The 18,030-nt window shown below is 24.9% G+C and overlaps 1 protein-coding gene across 1 annotated transcript in view; it reads left to right on the top strand.

The window, feature by feature from the left end:
• Window positions 1-1,466: 1,466 nt before the first annotated feature.
• Window positions 1,467-18,030, top strand: part of LOC129606275 (neurogenic protein mastermind) — a 73,023-nt gene continuing 56,459 nt past the window's right edge. The window contains exon 1 of the mRNA XM_055516507.1: window positions 1,467-2,420. Coding sequence (XP_055372482.1) covers window positions 2,412-2,420 — 9 coding nt within the window. The 5' untranslated portion in view covers window positions 1,467-2,411. The remainder of the gene's footprint in view (window positions 2,421-18,030) is intronic.

Genomic DNA, 18,030 nt, shown 5'->3' with positions numbered 1-18,030 from the left:
TTGTATTGTTTCAACCAGAGTTAAAATTCATTTTTGAGCTTGCCAAAGAAGCAATTAACTTAAATGGACTTCGCCATATTATTTTTGTATTTATTCTATTTACATGAAGAGGGAAGCGTTTTAATTTCAAGTTACTTGAAAATTTCTCAAAAACAATGCTGTTTCTTTAAAAGTTTCGATTATTATTTATATTTGTAAAAATTAACCAATAAATTTAAATGAGATTTAACGTTTATTTTCGAGAAAAAAATATTAAAGCCAAGAATTTGACATTTATTTTCGGTAGAAAAATATTGAAGCCTTAACTTTCGCTTATTAATTTAACAACGTAAACAGAATATTTGTCTACACTCGAATCAAATCAAGTTTCACATTCCACTCAAATCAATGAAAATCCAAAAACATTTGTTATTAACATGTACATACATACATACAAACTTATCAAAAAGCCAACAATAATTTTTTGTCAAAATCAACAAAAAAAAATGCATTGAAAATGAGTTGCTTTGCTGCTTTGTAGTTCGTATTGTATCATTGTGAGTTGTGAGATTTTTTTATGATGCGCTACATAATATGCGCGTCCAATGCTGCATAACATTTGTTTTTGTAATATTTTATTTGTTTAATATTTTCTTTTCTTTTTATTTTTCGCTTTTTTTATACATTGGGGACTCTTTGGCAAAATACTCAACATTGAACAAATGCTTTTATATTTCACCTTGTTAATATGTACACACACACAATTCTCTAATATATTTTCGTAATTTTTTATGATTTTTATTTTCATTTTTGTTCAAAAAAAATTTTTTTTTCAGTTATGTGATTTTATTTTTGTTTTTCTTATGTCGTGTTGTTCTTCTTTGTTGTTTTTTTTTCAATTTCTGTTTTCTTTTAATACTTGTAATTTTCGTGCAGTATTCAACTGACAGTCGAACCCGTTATAAGTATTTTTATTTTTAGTGTGTATTATTGTGTTGTTTAGGGAAAAAGTCATATTGTGTAGTTAAATCCTAAAATGAGAGGAAAAAATTAATTTGAAAAAATAAAATATTTAAACATTTTCCTGAATAAAAATCATTTTTGCAATATTAATTTTAATTTAAATATTTAAAATTTTTTTTTATTTCCAATTTCTTTCATTATTTAAACACTTATTTTGTACAATTTACTTTACAAAATTTGCAATAAATTTCAGTTTTTTATTAATGATAATTATTTTATATGTACCTATTTATTTTTTAATATTGTCATTAAACCTAAATTATTAAGTGATAAACATTTTTTGAAAAAAATTAAGTATTAAAAAAAAATTATAACTAAATTTAATTATAAATGCACTTTGTTAGTAATCGTGACATAAATAAGAATTAGATAGAGAATCAAATAAAAACATGAAATTATTTTTAATAAATTACATATTTCAATAAAAAATATTAATTATAAATTTTGAATTATGTATATTTGAAATTGATTAACATATATTTAAATTTATTCAAAAATAAAGTTATTGTGAGATATATTAGAACAATTCAAAATACATACGTTACGAAAATATGATATAACTGAAATTTTATTATTTTAAAGTAAAAATAAAAGGAACCGTTAATAGTGGCGCTAGTGTCGTTATTTTAAATATTCTTTAATAACGGAACTTTTTTGACGTATATGAATACATACAAAAGTAATAAGATTTTGTTTTTGCAATCTAGTTACGGTTACTCAGCTTTTAAATAAACACCAAAGGCACTATTCAACAATAGGATCGTTCAATATACTAGATATACCTATACAAATATAAAATTTAAAGCAAAAAAAAAAAAACAACCAATAATAAAACTAAATACACATGTTATTTAATTTTAAAATTTTTAAATTTAATACCAAAACAGTATTTGTGATAAATTTATTTTTTTTGACTGTATTTTATGAAAATATTTAAGTGTGTGTGTGTGATATTATTAACTTTTTAAAAATTGATAAACATCATAATTTTCCCTATTAAAAAATCCTAATTTTAATAATAAAATTTAATATGTGAGAAAAGTAAATAATTCTTGAAATTTTTCTTTTGCTGAAAAAAAAAACACAAATCAAACGAAAACTAAAAAAGTCTTACAAAAAAAAAGCATTTTTTAACAATGCTCTTATCACTGTTATCAGTGTTGTGGTTCCATCACTTTTGATTTCCTCTTTTTATCAAGTTTGTTATGTTATTTGCTCTAAATATACTTCCGAAACAAATTAGTAAAAAAGAGAAAAACTAAAAATATTAACAAGGAAAAAAGAGAAAGCTTAAAAACTTAAAGAAAAATAAATATTACGTTTTAATTTAAATAAAAAACACTTAAGTATAAAGTTAATGTGTAACTTATGTTATTTATGGTAGCAGAAAAACTTAACATGTTTCTGAAATGTGGAGGGTAAGATTTTTGATTGCAACACAATTAAATGCTACTTATATTTAATTATTAATTGATTTTAATGAAAAATTCCAAAATAATGGGACAAAACTGTCTTCACTGCAAATTCAAAATGACTCAAATTGGCTAAAATGTTTTCGGGTAAACTGGTTGTTCAAAGTTGATGCTAGAAAATCTGAATGCGCAAAATCAGTGATGCATGCGACAAAATATATACTTATTTATGGAAATTAATTTTATTATCAAATGTTTGATCGAATGACGCGGCGTGACTGATAACTTATCGATTCTTCGTTGGTTTTTAACTATTTAAGCACAAAATAGTTAAAATATATATGTAATTAATTTTAACTCATGTTTTTTTTTTCTTAAAAATCACATTTAGATTAAAATTTCTTTGCATTAACAAGCATTTCAATGCATGAAATTTTCTTAGTTTAAAAAATCACCTGTACAAAATGTGTGAAACACAAAAATTGTTTTGAAGACTCATTCTTATGCGTATTCACTACACCGGAAGTTGTTCTTCGTAACGTGAACTTTTTAAAAACTATACATTCAACACATATATAAATCATAAACCTGAGAGAAAATGTCATTGGTTAATGTAAGGTGTTCTTTGGAAAACTGGTACCATTTAAAGACAAGTGACACTTTTAGATAAGATAACATTAAAATATGTTTATGTACTTAATTTTTTTTTCTTCTAAAAAAATCAGTTCTGCTTTCGTTAAATTTTCTAATTAGTTTTAAATTGTCAAAATTGCTAATTTCATTGTCAAAATATTCATCCTAAATTAGAATTTATTTTAAATTTGTGTTTGGCTCTGACTTTTTATTCAATTATGAATTTTTTATAATTATTTTCTTTAAAACCAAGTAAATTGCAAGTATGAAAACTTTTGATACTTTTCAAAATACGTACAACATTATAAGAAAAATAATATTATTTATGTGCGATACGTTTATATGCATACACACTTATATACATAGGTGTATTTTTAGGTGTTTTAGGTTTCAAGTAGGCAATATTTTGTAAGTTTGCGCAATCGCAGTATTTTTTATATTGTACATTCAAGGAAAAAAGTGTACCCATAAGTACGCAAAAAAAACCTAACAAAAATTTAGTATAACGAATGGGTTATTTAGTACCACATTTATCTTTAACAAATGGTTGAACCTAGAAAAATAATTAAGTTTATTAACAGCATTATTGTTTACGTAAATAAACTCTAACGATAATTGCAATACATATGCATATATTCCATTAATTGTTTTATAAATATGAGAAATTCCCGATCATACTGAAAAAAGTCATCTAATACTAATTATAATAAGTGCATTTCAAATTAGAAACATTGCTATTTTGGGTTTAAAATATTGCCAAAAGTTCAGTTAACTTCTTATTTGTTTCATAGTGTTTATATTTTTTATCCTATATAACAATATAGGTTTTAATTCCGACTCAATTCAAATTCCGTTCAATTGGAATTTTCCGTTCAATTAGAAATGAAAGAGTTTTACAATTGCAAATGGATTTGCCACTTTCAAATATTTAATATACATGCACTTGCCTATCAAATTCAACTGTTAATCAGTTCACTAGTTCTTGTTTTACATAACTTTTCTCAGCTATTGTCGTAGTTTGTAATAAAATAGTAAATGATACAAAGAGTAAAACTAAGGAAGTCTCAATACGATCTATATCAGCATTGCCTTCTCTAAAAGGGCCTCATGAAATCTAAGATTTTGTTTGTTATATATGCATAATTCAATACAGAATTCGACACATAGGTAGTATTCGCAAGTAGGTATTTCGAATATTTATTTATTCAAAATAATAAATGAAATAGCATGTATGGCAACCACCGAAAATGATAAACATTTGTAAGGAGGTAAAGATTTAAATTAATTAGATTTAACTTAGTTTTGTTACATTTGTTAAGTTAATTACATTTGAGTTGCACGAACTCATTTATTTTGAATTTTAATGTCTGTACTATAACATACCAATGGAAAATACTGCGATTGAGAGGAAATAGCCAGTTATAGTAAAATTACCTTATGTGCCTAAAGTAGATAGAAGAATTTTGACTTTCGGAAACAGTTTAAAAATAATGTCTAACAATCTTAATTACGCATAAAATATTTTGTGTGTCAATATTTCGGAACTTTCTTGAATAATAATGTAATTTAAATAGTTGCATGTACATACTTTTTATTAAATAGGAAATAAGTACTCTAAAATTTTACAAGTACTTAAAAATTTAACTTAATGGATTGCTTATATTATTGTATCTTTAAAGATATAAGAAATGACGAATGACCATTTAAATTGTTAGTTGAGGTTTTGCCTTTTTATACCGATATGAAGTAATGTTGAAAGGGTATTATAAGGTTGTCACTCCGTTTATAACGCTAAGATAAAGTCTTCTGATATAAAGGCGGTTTTGATTTTGAATCGATTTAGCAATGTCTTTCCGTTCGTCCATCCGTTTCAGCGATAACTCTACAACAGATCAAGCTTAGCTTACCAAATTTTAACAATTTGCTTTTAAAAGTCATGGTACGAAATCTGTTAAATTTGGGTTTGACTAAAATATCGATATTAGTACCTGTCAAAGTAATAAAATACTTCCAAAAATAATACTTCTACTAATATAATCGATAAAGGCTATAAAATATGAATAACTTCTAAACTGGAAATGCGAACGCTTAACTTAATAGAAAGACGCAGCTGCAAAAACTAAAAATTTGACATTAGCATAAAATAAAGCTTTTTTAGTTATAAATGTTCTAAGATTGTCATAATATGTTTTTTAAAGTTTCAAAAGTGAAACCACAAAATTATAAAATATTTAATTATTTGCAGTTCACTGAAATATAAATTTAAATTTTTCATTAAAGTAAAAACAAAATTTAAAAGCAACTTCTTTTTATAAATTCTGTAAATCTGATCTTATTTTTTTAGAACAAAAAAGTTTTCGCAGCAGTAAAATCAAAACTGAGTTGTTGCTGAGTATATCTTAAAAATCTTGTTGTAGTTATGTTTAGATATATTAAAAATCTACAAATGCAGACTAAACTGGTCGTTATAAAACAAACTGCAGAAATAGTACCACATTATCATTTTGACAGTACGCGTGCAATACTTGATTATCAAACGTAGGACACATTTAGTACTAAGTTGGAACTGAATTACTAAAAATGCAGAATGTTAAATTTTTATAAACTAGTTTGCTAATAAATTGTAGTTGCACAATTACTTACTGTATTTACAACTCAAACAATAATTAAATCGTACCTCAAAAATTTTAAGGCCTAACTGCTTAAATTTTACTGAAACAAGTTTAATTTTTAAACGGTTAAGATTCTAATTAAATGTTAACAGAATCTTTAGGATTCTCCGTTTGATGAATTAAAAAAGTAGTACGAGTATCACAGAGTTGACATGGTCAACTGTTCTTTCCTCGCTTTTCTTTTTTTTTGGAATAAGAATATTTATACAAATATAAATATTCTTATGCCAAAAAAAAAAAATAAAACCAAGAGAAAAAAAATAAACGCAGAATTTTAACAAAAAATAATTCTCACGGGAAACATTTGCAGCTTAGACATTTTTTTCTTCTTGTTTGTATATTTTCACTTTTTGTGGTACGTGAATGTTAAATGTTATGTTAACTCACATAATGTAATTTTCTTGCATCTCTCTAAAATGCAAGGGTATTATGTACTTTATAGAATACACTTGATTTCGATTTATTTCAAAAGATCTTTTTATACCTGTACGAACGTGTGTTCGAAGGATATACTAAATTTGCCTTACCGTTTGTAACGCTAAGAAATAATGATTTGAGATATAGACACAAATGTATGATTTTGATCAGCGTGGAATTCTGAGTCGACTTAGCTTTGTATGTTCGTCCGTCCGTTCATCCCAACGATGGCTCAAAATTTGAGTTAAGTTAAGAACCCTATTTAAATTGGATATGATCGAGGTACTGGCTCGGGTAGCTGCTATACAACTTGAAAATTTATTTGACTATATCTTAGAAACTATAAAAGCTGTGGTTTGAAATTTTGCACAAGTAGGTATATTAGTAGCGCCAATGTGTTTGACAAAAGTTGTTGAAATTGTTTGGCTCGTTCTGGTAGCCGCCATGCAACTTCAATAGTAGTTTGGCCATATCTTAGAAAATATTGAAAACACAGTACTGAAATATGAAATAACAACTTAAAGTCATAGTCTGTCCCACAGTCAGCTGTGGCATATTTAATTGCACATAGGATAACAAATTCTTACGGTTCTTACAGAGTTGACCGCGGTCAACTCTATTTTTTCTCGTTTTACTCTCAAAATTGCAGATGAAAGTATAGATGAATAGTGTCTTGGAATTGGAAATAAAAATATTTTGTGGTATATGATTTTCGTTATGAAAAAAGAATAAAAAACGTAAATTATTCTTGTGGTCAAATTACAATAATTCAAATATTAAAATTTTATTAAAAGAATGTATTTAGTTCTTTAAATACAAGTGGTATTTTCGTGATTACTTTGGTTTGAAAGGTTCCTCTACCATTTATCTATTTTTCAATTATATATTTTATGTGAAGAATATGTACATTTACGGTTGGCCAAATGAAGAGCGAAATAAAATGCTTCCTCAAATGATGGCATTATAATTAAGACAGGCCGTTGCAAGATGAAAAAGTTTTTGTGTTTTAACATTTTATATTAGTAAAGTTTGTCTGCCTGGCTAAGAGCTGTGGGGATCAAAATTTCTACAAATTCCTTAGTTGAATAATTGCTATACAAAAAAAATTTACTTTGATTTCAAAAACAATATACAAAAGCTAAAATACTAGTTTCTTTAAATAATTTCATTAATGAGAGTATTAACTATTTCAAAAAAAAGAATTGGTTGTTGCTGTCCAAATAATTTAGTTCCAAAACACAGAATTCAAAGCAGAACTCCCAAATTTCATACAAACACGTACGACGCGAAACAGGAGCAACTCAATTCTGTTTTATCTAGGTTAAGAATATTTTTATCTTATGTTATAAACACAGTGTTACACTTTTTTTTTATTGTGCCGCATTTAAGATGCTGTGTTTGATGAACAATTTTCAACACTGTCAAAAGTGTTGATTTCACGTGGAATGTGCCAGCATTTTCATGGTAAATTATGATAAAAGAGAAGATGTTCGCAGGGAAAAAATATGTATGTATAAATTTTTTCACTTATATGATATGTACATTAATTACAAGATCTGTTCTAATATTCAAAGCGGCCTATTGATGTGAAAACGACAGATTTGTTCTCATGTTAAGTTTAAGTTTTAATTGTTACATACATATGTAATTAATCGCATTTTCTATTTTATTTTTACTCAAATTATTGAATTATTTTAACTTTTCTTTAAAATTTAAAATTCTTTTTGAAACCTATAAAAATCATTTTTGCGTAGAAGTACATAAGTAACTAAAAATTTAATTAATTGTACACTTCTATTTTATTTACGATAATTAGTTTGTTTTCATAAAAATTTGCAATCATTTTCATAAAATAATTTTATTTTCAATATACTTACTTTTACGATTAAAAAACCACAGAACAATTATAAAAGCTTATTTAAAATTAACAAGCGCGTGTTGTGTAATTACTGAAACCATGTTTTCTTATCAGTTCTAATTTAATTTTGTTCTCTATTTAAAAATAAAATTTACCCATCCATGTGTGACTCATTCATTTATATTAAAAATTAAAGTTTTAAATAAAGGAAAAAAGTGGAACTAAGTGAGTCGGAATATCGCTTTAGAGACACAAAATATATGTTTGATCTAATTTTTTAATTGACACTGATTTCGCTTTTAATGTACGTAGATACATTTATATAAGTATACTTAGATAACATATTAATTTGCCAGATATTGCAAAATAGCGGAAAGCGTATATGTATGTATGTATGTACACACATCTACACATGAAATTTCCTATACTGTTTTTATGTACAATAATTATGTTAAGCTCAAACTAATAAATATCACGATATTATGGAATAACAAACAAAAATAAAAAAAACCTTGAGCCGTTTACTAGAAGTAATTGATGGCAAAACTGTAAGCAAAAGTTTTTTATGATAAGCTCCGGTTTTTTCCTTGAGGTTGCAGTTTTTAATGTTAAAGAATTCAACAAATTTAAATGTTGCTCCTTATATAACCGCTATTACAAAATGATTCTATTAAATTTTTATCATTATATTTAGAATTTTAAGCAACAGCCCAAACTCAAGAACTAATCAAAGTATACAAATTAATTTTATAATAAACTCTAGTGTATTTGACTGAGTATATTATGTGTACTAGTGCTAGGTATTCACTGTTGATTTTATATATAAATGTATACGCACAAATAACAAAAAGGCATGTGTTGGACTGACCATAAAAAACAATTTTTTATTTATTTTCATTATCCTTACCTTAAAAAAAATCAGCTACACAATATAGAAAAGAAAATCATGTTCCTTTTTTTTCGTAAAATCTCTTAACTCAGCACTATTTAGACAGCATTGTTTAACTTTTAACCAAATTTTGTTCAAATTCTATTCAAGGTTTTATTTGTATACATTTAGTAACAAATTATTAGAGTCTTACATAAAACAGACAATAAAACAAGAAAGAGAAAGATAATAATTCACTTTTACGACACACACTAAAAACAAGACCTTTTTTCGATGTCGTACAAATATCTGTTTAAGTATAGGTACATTTAATTTTTTGGATTGTACCTACATAGTATTTTTACATTCTTGTAAAATGGAACAATTTTCAAGAGGCGAGCAAGAATTTTATATGATTTATTGTGCAAAAATTTTAAATAGGCGGCTCACATAAATATATACATACGTACTTATATAGAAACAAATGTGTTATGTAAATAGAGCTGCCATTTATGAAAAAGTAATATATGTATATATTAAAATTTACATACATATTAAAAAGTAGCGGCGCAATATTATAGATTGAACAATTGATAAAAAAGAAAGATAGCCCTCATGTTTTAATAGTCATGAAATATTCTTGAAAATGTTCTTCTGCTAATAAGGTACAAAGGCAAACCTAATTTATAAAAACAAATATAATTTATTCTACTTCGTAGAATCAGTAACTTACTTTAAGTCCCTGTATCACAGGTGTAATCCTACAATTTAGAGAAACTAAGTATATGTATAAATAAAAGAGCTGAAAAATACGAAGTTCACTTCTCTAAGTGTTGCTGGTTTGCTCTAGCACATTGTACAGGTGAATCACATGCTTAGTATAAACTTAGTAATGCTCTGCAAGAATAAATTCATATTGTAATCAAGTTAAATATACAAATGACAAATACAGAAAATGTTCTATATAAACTATATATGTACATATTATAACTAATACATATATTATTACGATATGCTTTGCAAGCATTATGTTTATTTACATGTTAATTACATAAAAAAATCTGATATGGTCAACACGTAACCGACCGCAAGACATTTTTTAGCTTAGCTAAAATGTTGTATAAGACAACGGAAATGCCTTTTTAAGTACTTTTAGTTAACATACCTAGAAAAATGTAAATTTAGCTTTTATTAGATGCTCACTTTATTCCAATCAAATTTCCTAAAAAGTTCGTCATTTAGTTTTGGTAGCAAATAGAATTCAAATTTTTTATTTCAAGAAATTTCAAGATAACAAATCAAATTTCGGCTCCTGGTTCGGAATCTGAGCCCCAAAATTCCCAAAAAATTTATAAGTTCATGGTGTTAACACCCTGAATGTAAACATTAAAATTCACGGGAATTGAATAATTATTTTTCTTTACATTCGCAAAAATGTAAACTTAGCCCGTATTTTTTGCTTTAGTTACTTTATATTTACATTATATCTGATGTATCGACCACCTCAGTTGTAAACGATTCGAAAGTTGATTGAAATTTGAATATACATTTGTACATATTTACATGTATATATAAGTATTTTTTTCTATTATAACATAATATTAATGCATGTAATTAACGCAAAACTTTTTTGGCTACTTAAGTTTATGAGTAAAATCAAACATAAAAAAACAAACTCTTTTTTTTTGGATTGCTTTATTTTATATGTGATATTATGATTCATGCACGAATTATATTTCTTTGCTGATTTTATTCATTTTGCAGAAAATGTATGACAAAACAATAATAGAATAAATTATACATAAGTAAATGTATGTTATCGATTCTGCTGCGTAACAGGCTTATTAAACTTATGACAAAATAAACATAGCACGAAAAATAAAAAAGTTCTGCATTAAATCTGTATACAATTTATAATATGATGCACATACCAAAAATGCTAAGGAAATTCAGAATAAATTTAATTTTTCGGTTTCCTTTTCTACGTTATTCTTCCGAAGATGAAGAATATAAGCGAAAATACACGATGGTTGCGCCATCGGATTTGGCTTGTATAATGTATATGTAATATAGATAGAATAGATGTATGTATTTCAAAAATCATAAACAAATAGATGAAAAACACATAACGTAGCCAAATGCATAAATAGAAAAATTAAACAGTTAAAAAAAAATACAACAAAACCTGTAAGTAAACAGTATGCAAAAAAGGAGTAAAAATAAAAAAAACTTATTGCTTAAAAAATCTCTAAAACGCAAGGAAAGTAGTAGTGCATTTTCACTAAAGAAGCATTATGGCAAGAGTGAAGAAAAGTTTATGAATTTTTTTTTGTGTATCTAAATATTTACGTACTAACATACATTAATGTAAAAAATACGGTTCCATTTGCGTTTCGTTTTATATTATTATAAAACGAAAAATTCCTTTTCTATCTACTACATACCATTATTTTTTTTACAGTATATTAAAAAGAAGGATTTATTATGATAAATATAATAATATAAATATAATAATGATATAAGGATGAAGGATTAATAAAGATAAATTCGGTATATGTACATACATATATATAGCGATATATATTATATGTTTATACGTACATCTTACAATACATACTTAAAATATTAAATTATATTTTAAGTATGTATTGTAAGATGTAATTGCATAATTATCACGCACTCATTAACCGAATAATATGACCTAATTTATAGAAAAAATCTAATGTGATCAGCACATAACCGACCGCAATGTATATTACCTAGTTTAGTGAAAGTGTTACAGAAGGTTATGGAAATGTATTTTGAACACTTCTTTTCACTTTTAAGGAAGTTAGCAAGCTTTTAACTAACATAACTAAAAAAGTGAAAAGTAGAATTTAGCTTTGTACCACCTGAATCTCCTGAAAAGTTCACTAGTCAGTTTTTGTAACATTGTTAGATTCATTGTTTTAACACTTCAAATTTAAATATTAAATTACAAGAAAATTGGTTGGTCATTTTATATACGCCAAAATGAAAAATTGACCCGCAAAAAGGTCCAGTTTCTTAGGTCTCATATACCCCAAAAGTTGATCAATCCGTGCTATAGCCAAAATAAACTCGCATATAAAATTTCATCAAAATCAATTCAGCTAAATTTGAAATACACGCGTACGCACACAGACCGACATCTTTCTAAAAGTAGTAAATTTACACTTTCCTACTATGGAGAAGTGCGTTTCCACCGAAAAATCGACATCCAAAATTTGGTGCTATCACATCATCTACCTTATTGTATACACAATGCGGTCGGTAATAAAACCTACAGAGTACAAAAAAACATGTTATACTTAATAATTAAATATAATTGAAATGAAATTTTAAGGGTGGACTCTAAATTTCATTGACTTTGGAAATTAAACTGAATTTCGACAAACAAAGTGTGTAAGAAGTTTTATTTATTTAGCTTTTTGTGCACATAATATACTTAATATATGTCAGAGATATAAATATGTATGTATGTACGCATACATATGTTTTTTAAATTTTGAAAGAAAACACGCTTTTTTTTTATTAATAAAGTTAAAATATATGAGTACACATAAAAAGATAATTACAAGTTGTAATTAATTAATTTTAATTGTTTAAATATGAAAATTAAAATATGCTAATTAATAGTTTGCTTTCAAAACTTATTTAAATAATTTTTTAAATAAAAAATGGTCAATTTGTGAGTAAATTTATGTCTAGCCTCCTGAACTTACTTTCTTGCAATTTAAAAGTATTGATAGTAATAATGAATTCACAACATTTTTTGAACGAAACAAAAATTTATTTGAATTTTTTTGTAAAACGATAAGAGAGTGTTAAAAATCAGTTTGTTAGTAATTATTGTAATGAAATGCATTTTTCTATAAAATCTTGTTCACTAATTGAGGACATTTTATTTTATTGATCATATGTATTTAAACTTCTAAAATTATCACTCAAAATGTGAAATATCAACTTCTCTTAAAAAGCAGACCTTAAGTTTGAAGTTTTTGAATAAGAAATAATATCTTCGGCTATTTCTAGACATAGGAATGGAAAAAAATCGCAATTTGTGTGGCAAAATAATTTTGTTTGTATGACTGCAAACACGTCAAATTATGAAAAAAAGTGGTCTTTTAAGTTAATTTTTTATTAAATTTTGCAAAAAATATCTTTACTTTTTATATTATTTTAATAATTTTGAAATACAAAAAAAAAGCATATAAGTATTTATGTAAGAAAGAATAAGAAAGAAAAAGTAAAGTATAACTTAAATTATAATTTGAAAACATGTTCGTTTCCATTTAATCTTATCTTATTTAAGTAATATAAAATTTTTATTTAAGGAAAGTGGTACTATACACTATCTGACAAATATCGTTGTAGAATTTAAAAATTCAAAATATTAAGATAATTTGTCCTTAATAAACTACGTTATTACAATAATTATTAAGTGTGTCGAAATTAAATTTCCTAATGCAAACGTTATTTAAATGTTTATTTTTATTAAAAATAATTAATTGATTACATTATTTAAAAAAATTTAATTACGGGTATATTAAAATCAAATTAAATTGAAATGTATTGTCTAATATATAAAAATATATTACATATTATTACTTTATTTAGAACAGACGTATGTATTATGCATTTATGCATACATATATGAATGTATGTGCATATATAATTATTGCTTAGTTAATAACTGTAAGCTTAACCAATGTTTAAAACTATTTCAAATAAACAACTAAATTACTATGATATTGAAAAGGCAATTTTATAAAACAATTAGGCCTCAAAAATAAGAATCCCATACGTACGTCGAAAACCATTCACAATACACATGTAATTCGTAATTATTGGAAAGGTTTAATCGTACATTAAGAAAAAGTCAAATTTTCATTGAAACTTCATCTTCCAATAATGTCTTAATATTGTCAAATCTTTCGCAATATAGCTCTCAGGTTCTTTGTTCTACGAGATATTCTGATTTTATCTTTCACTATTCTACATTTTATTTAACACACCGAGTCCCAAAAAGCTGTAGCGGGTTCGGTATAAAGAAACAAATACAAAAAAATACTTTTTGAAAATGTTTGGAAAAAATATGAAATTTATTTTGACATTATGTCAAAATTCGTTATTACTTGTGTCAATATATACATTAATGTCAACAACCATTTTGATGTTATGTTGAAATAAATGCCAAATTCTTTGAAGTGCAAAATTGAAAACGTTAGACATTCAATTAAAATAATTCATGAGAGTTTCCACTGTTTTTACTAAAGCTCAGACAAATGTACTAGAAAAAAAATGTTCTAACAATTATATATGTTAAATGACATTTCTTATATTATTGATTTATATAAAGTAAATAAATGAGTATGAAACCAGTTTTAAAATTAAAGTTTCGTATTTTTAATATTTTCCATATGAAATGAAAAATATGGGCCTATTTTTTCCCATCACACTTCTTGCAACAATATAATTGAATTTTTTTATTTTAATTTATTAAAATATTATGCAATAACTCAGTATTAAATTATAAAGTTCTGTTGCAAATTGAACTTGAAATACTTTGAAAATAAAATAAAACTTTTTTTAGAACGTTTCACTCTAATTCACAGAGTGCATTTGTGTTCAATTTGTTACAATTTATATAATTGTTACCTGACATGTTTTTTTTTAAATACTTATATATTTTTTCGTTTGTTGTTTTTCAATTACTTAATAAATATAAAATTTATTTGGCCATACATAAATTCATACAGGTATGGTACGAGTATGTATAGCTACCTACAATTTTACAAGTTTAATATTATTGTTTCACGTGCAATAAATTATTAATTATAGTTTGATGGATTGACTAGAAATCCATATATTTTTTTCATACTTCATAACATTTCAGTCGTATTTCGTTTTTTTAAATATTCATATAATATTTTATTTAAACTAGTTTTTCTTCAATATAAAATTAATATTAAATAATTTAATACAAGACTAATATTAAATAATTGAAATTTTGTGAAAAAGGGTTAAATTTTAGAACAAAGAAAATAATTGCAATACTATTTTTTATTAAAAATATTAAATGACATAAAAATTGAATTAAATTGATAATAATTAAAATGCAGTTTTATATTTGAAATTTATGTGTGCAGCTCTAGCTGACTGTTGTTGCACATAATATTTTCGATGACGAGATTATGTTGCTGGATTAAAAATTACATCTTCTGTTACGTCATTCACATGTAAAGATATACATACACATCTTAAAAAAAAGTCGAATAATAACCGACCGCAATGTGTATTATCTAGTTAAATGAAACCGTTACAGAATATTATAAAAATGCCTAATAAATAACAACCAAAATTTAAATATCAAATTTCAAGAAATTCCATTAATTCGTTCCGTAGATATGGTAAAAATGTAAAATCGGCCCGCAGATCAGTTTTCTGATCTTTCCAAAAAATTTATATGTTCATTGTTTTAATACGAAGAATTTGAATATTAAATTTCAATGAAATCGGTTTATTATTTCTCTTTATATACGCAGAAATGTATATTTGGCCCGTAGTAAACTTCCAGTTGCTGACGCCTGATTTCCTCAAAAAGTTAAGTGGTTTCATGAACAGTTGAGCCAAGCTTATATATGAAATTTCACGTAAATCTGTTGCATATTTTCTTCATAATGATCAAAAATGTAAAACAGACCTGCTAAAAAGTGCAGCTCCCGAAGCCTGACATATTCCAAAAGTTGAACAATCCGTGCTATATTCGAAATAAACTTACATTTAAATTTTCATCAAAATGGGTTTAGCTGAACTTGAGACACACGCGGGCACACATAGAACTTGAGAAGTGCGTTCCCACCAAAAGCTCGATATTCAAAATTTGTTGCCATCAATCCTACCTATTGTACTCGTATACACAATGCGATCGGTAGAAATAAGAGAGAGATAGTTTCTAAAGCGCAACCAAATTTTTTTAAAATCCTATAAATAATTATTTATTCGCAATAAGAACTATAAGCATATTTGTGTACTTATTATAATAAAATGATTGTTTTGATTCCTTTATTTTTCTATTGAAATATTTTGTGTAATAATATAGAACTGAAAAATAGAATAAATATTCACAATACTTTTTGCGTCATCAATAATGATATATGAATTTCATGGAAAAATATAACAGAATTAATGCTAAAAAGAGAGAAAAAAAAGAAAAGATGTTCAAGTTTATAATAATAAACCGATAATAATTCATTTCCTATTTTAATATTGTAGAAGAGCTTTTCTTCAGAATATCTCATAATTCATAAGAATATTTAATCAATCAAATTTTATAATTTCAATATTGTATAACAAAAATGTGTAATGAGCAATAGGAATTAAATAATTTTTTTTTTAATTTAAGTATTTTGTATTGAAATTTCGGGCAAAAATAAAAAATGTTTCGCTTGATTCAATATTTCTATATTTATTATAACAGGAAATATTTGAGTGAATTTCGAATTAATTATCTATAGTCGCTCTTAATATTTTTGAAAATTATAAAATGTAAAATGACATTTTTTAATGATTTCGAACTGTAATATTTTTATTTTACATTAAATTATCGAATTACAATTAGATTCCGTTTTCACTATTGCAGTGTTCATTTTAGTTCTTTTGAAGAAAAATAACCATAAATGTATTCGAAACGTTATGTCTAATGCCTTTTATTAACCAAATACTGAATACTATTGAAAAATATTTGTTCTTACACAATGACGCCTGTAAAGATAAAAGATCCTCGTTTAGCCGCATAATTACGTTTTTATATGGCTATAACAAGACATCAACTAAAACTTTAAATGTTTGACATTTCAAAACCAAATACATTCAGATATGTATGTGTATTTTGCTAAATATATTAGCAAAAAATTTTTATGTTGAACAAAATTTTTCTTACATTAAATACCGAGAAAATATTCAAAAAATTAGATTTCGGTAAAAATACTCAAAAGATACTTTTTTAATAAATCTTTGGGAGACATCAAGGAGGTTCTTAAAAATAGTTTGTAAGAAGAAAAAACTGCTGAAAACTAAGCCTTTATCCAAACTGTTCTATGATCATAGAAATATTACACTCGTTTGTTTAAAGTTATAATTAGAATTTTTACGGTATTAGGGAACAGTTGTGTTTTGAGATAACTTTCTATTATAAAAACATGATCAAAAATTTAATATGTTCAAAAATAAATAGAAGTAATTTATATAATACTTATTTATATTATGTATGTAGATAACATCAAATATGTATATACATATATTATTTCATATGTTTATATAACAAAACTTCAGAGGATACTTACGTAATGTGTTACGTAAGATGTTAGTTTGCAAATCATTTGGGATCATTTGAAAAATTTATATAAGTAAATTAAAGAAAAAAAAAATAAATCGATAATTCACAAATCAATAGACCTAAATAAATCTAAATTAATTTCTTTTCTAAAATTTACATTTTTACAACAATTTAAAATTTTTATTCGAGTGGTAATCTTTCATTTTTCAAAATTTATATTATATGCAATTTCCTTGCAACCAAGTGCGAATTTTCATTTAGTAAAGAAACATATTTCTTTTTATTTGAAATCTGTATATGGGCGGAAAAGTTTTATACTACCATCAATTTCTTTATAAAATTTTATTTATAACTCACTTTCTTTTTCATTTAATGTTCAAAGAATATATTAAAATAGCAAAAAAAACAAAAAAAATGTAATTTAAAAATTTTAATTTATAATAAGATTATTTAACCATCGCTTTCTAAATTAATTGAACTTTAAAGAAAATTCAAATGTTTTTCTCTCCTTTTTATCTATTGAAACTGAAATTTTACTCTTAACTTGTCCACTTAATACGCTTTTCTTTTATGCAATTATCACTACTTTCCTTTGAAAGTTTTCTCTTAATTAATTATTAAAAGCATTTTCTTTTGTTTTATTTTTTTTCTTCTTTTATTTTTATTTAAATGTTTTCTTAATATAAACGCCTGTAATTTTTATACTTACATGTTTGAACATTGATACATACAAAAGTATCAGAAAGTAAAAATTTTTAAAATATTTGAATAAATTTTCTCCATTACAATCTTTTTTTTTAATATTATGA

The sequence above is a fragment of the Condylostylus longicornis genome, unplaced genomic scaffold, assembly GCF_029603195.1.
Source record: "Condylostylus longicornis isolate FDR11 unplaced genomic scaffold, ASM2960319v2 ptg000018l, whole genome shotgun sequence".
NCBI classification, from domain to species: domain Eukaryota; kingdom Metazoa; phylum Arthropoda; class Insecta; order Diptera; family Dolichopodidae; genus Condylostylus; species Condylostylus longicornis.
The sequence above is the reverse complement of the archived record's forward strand: the minus strand, read 5'-3'. Positions and strand labels throughout refer to the sequence as shown.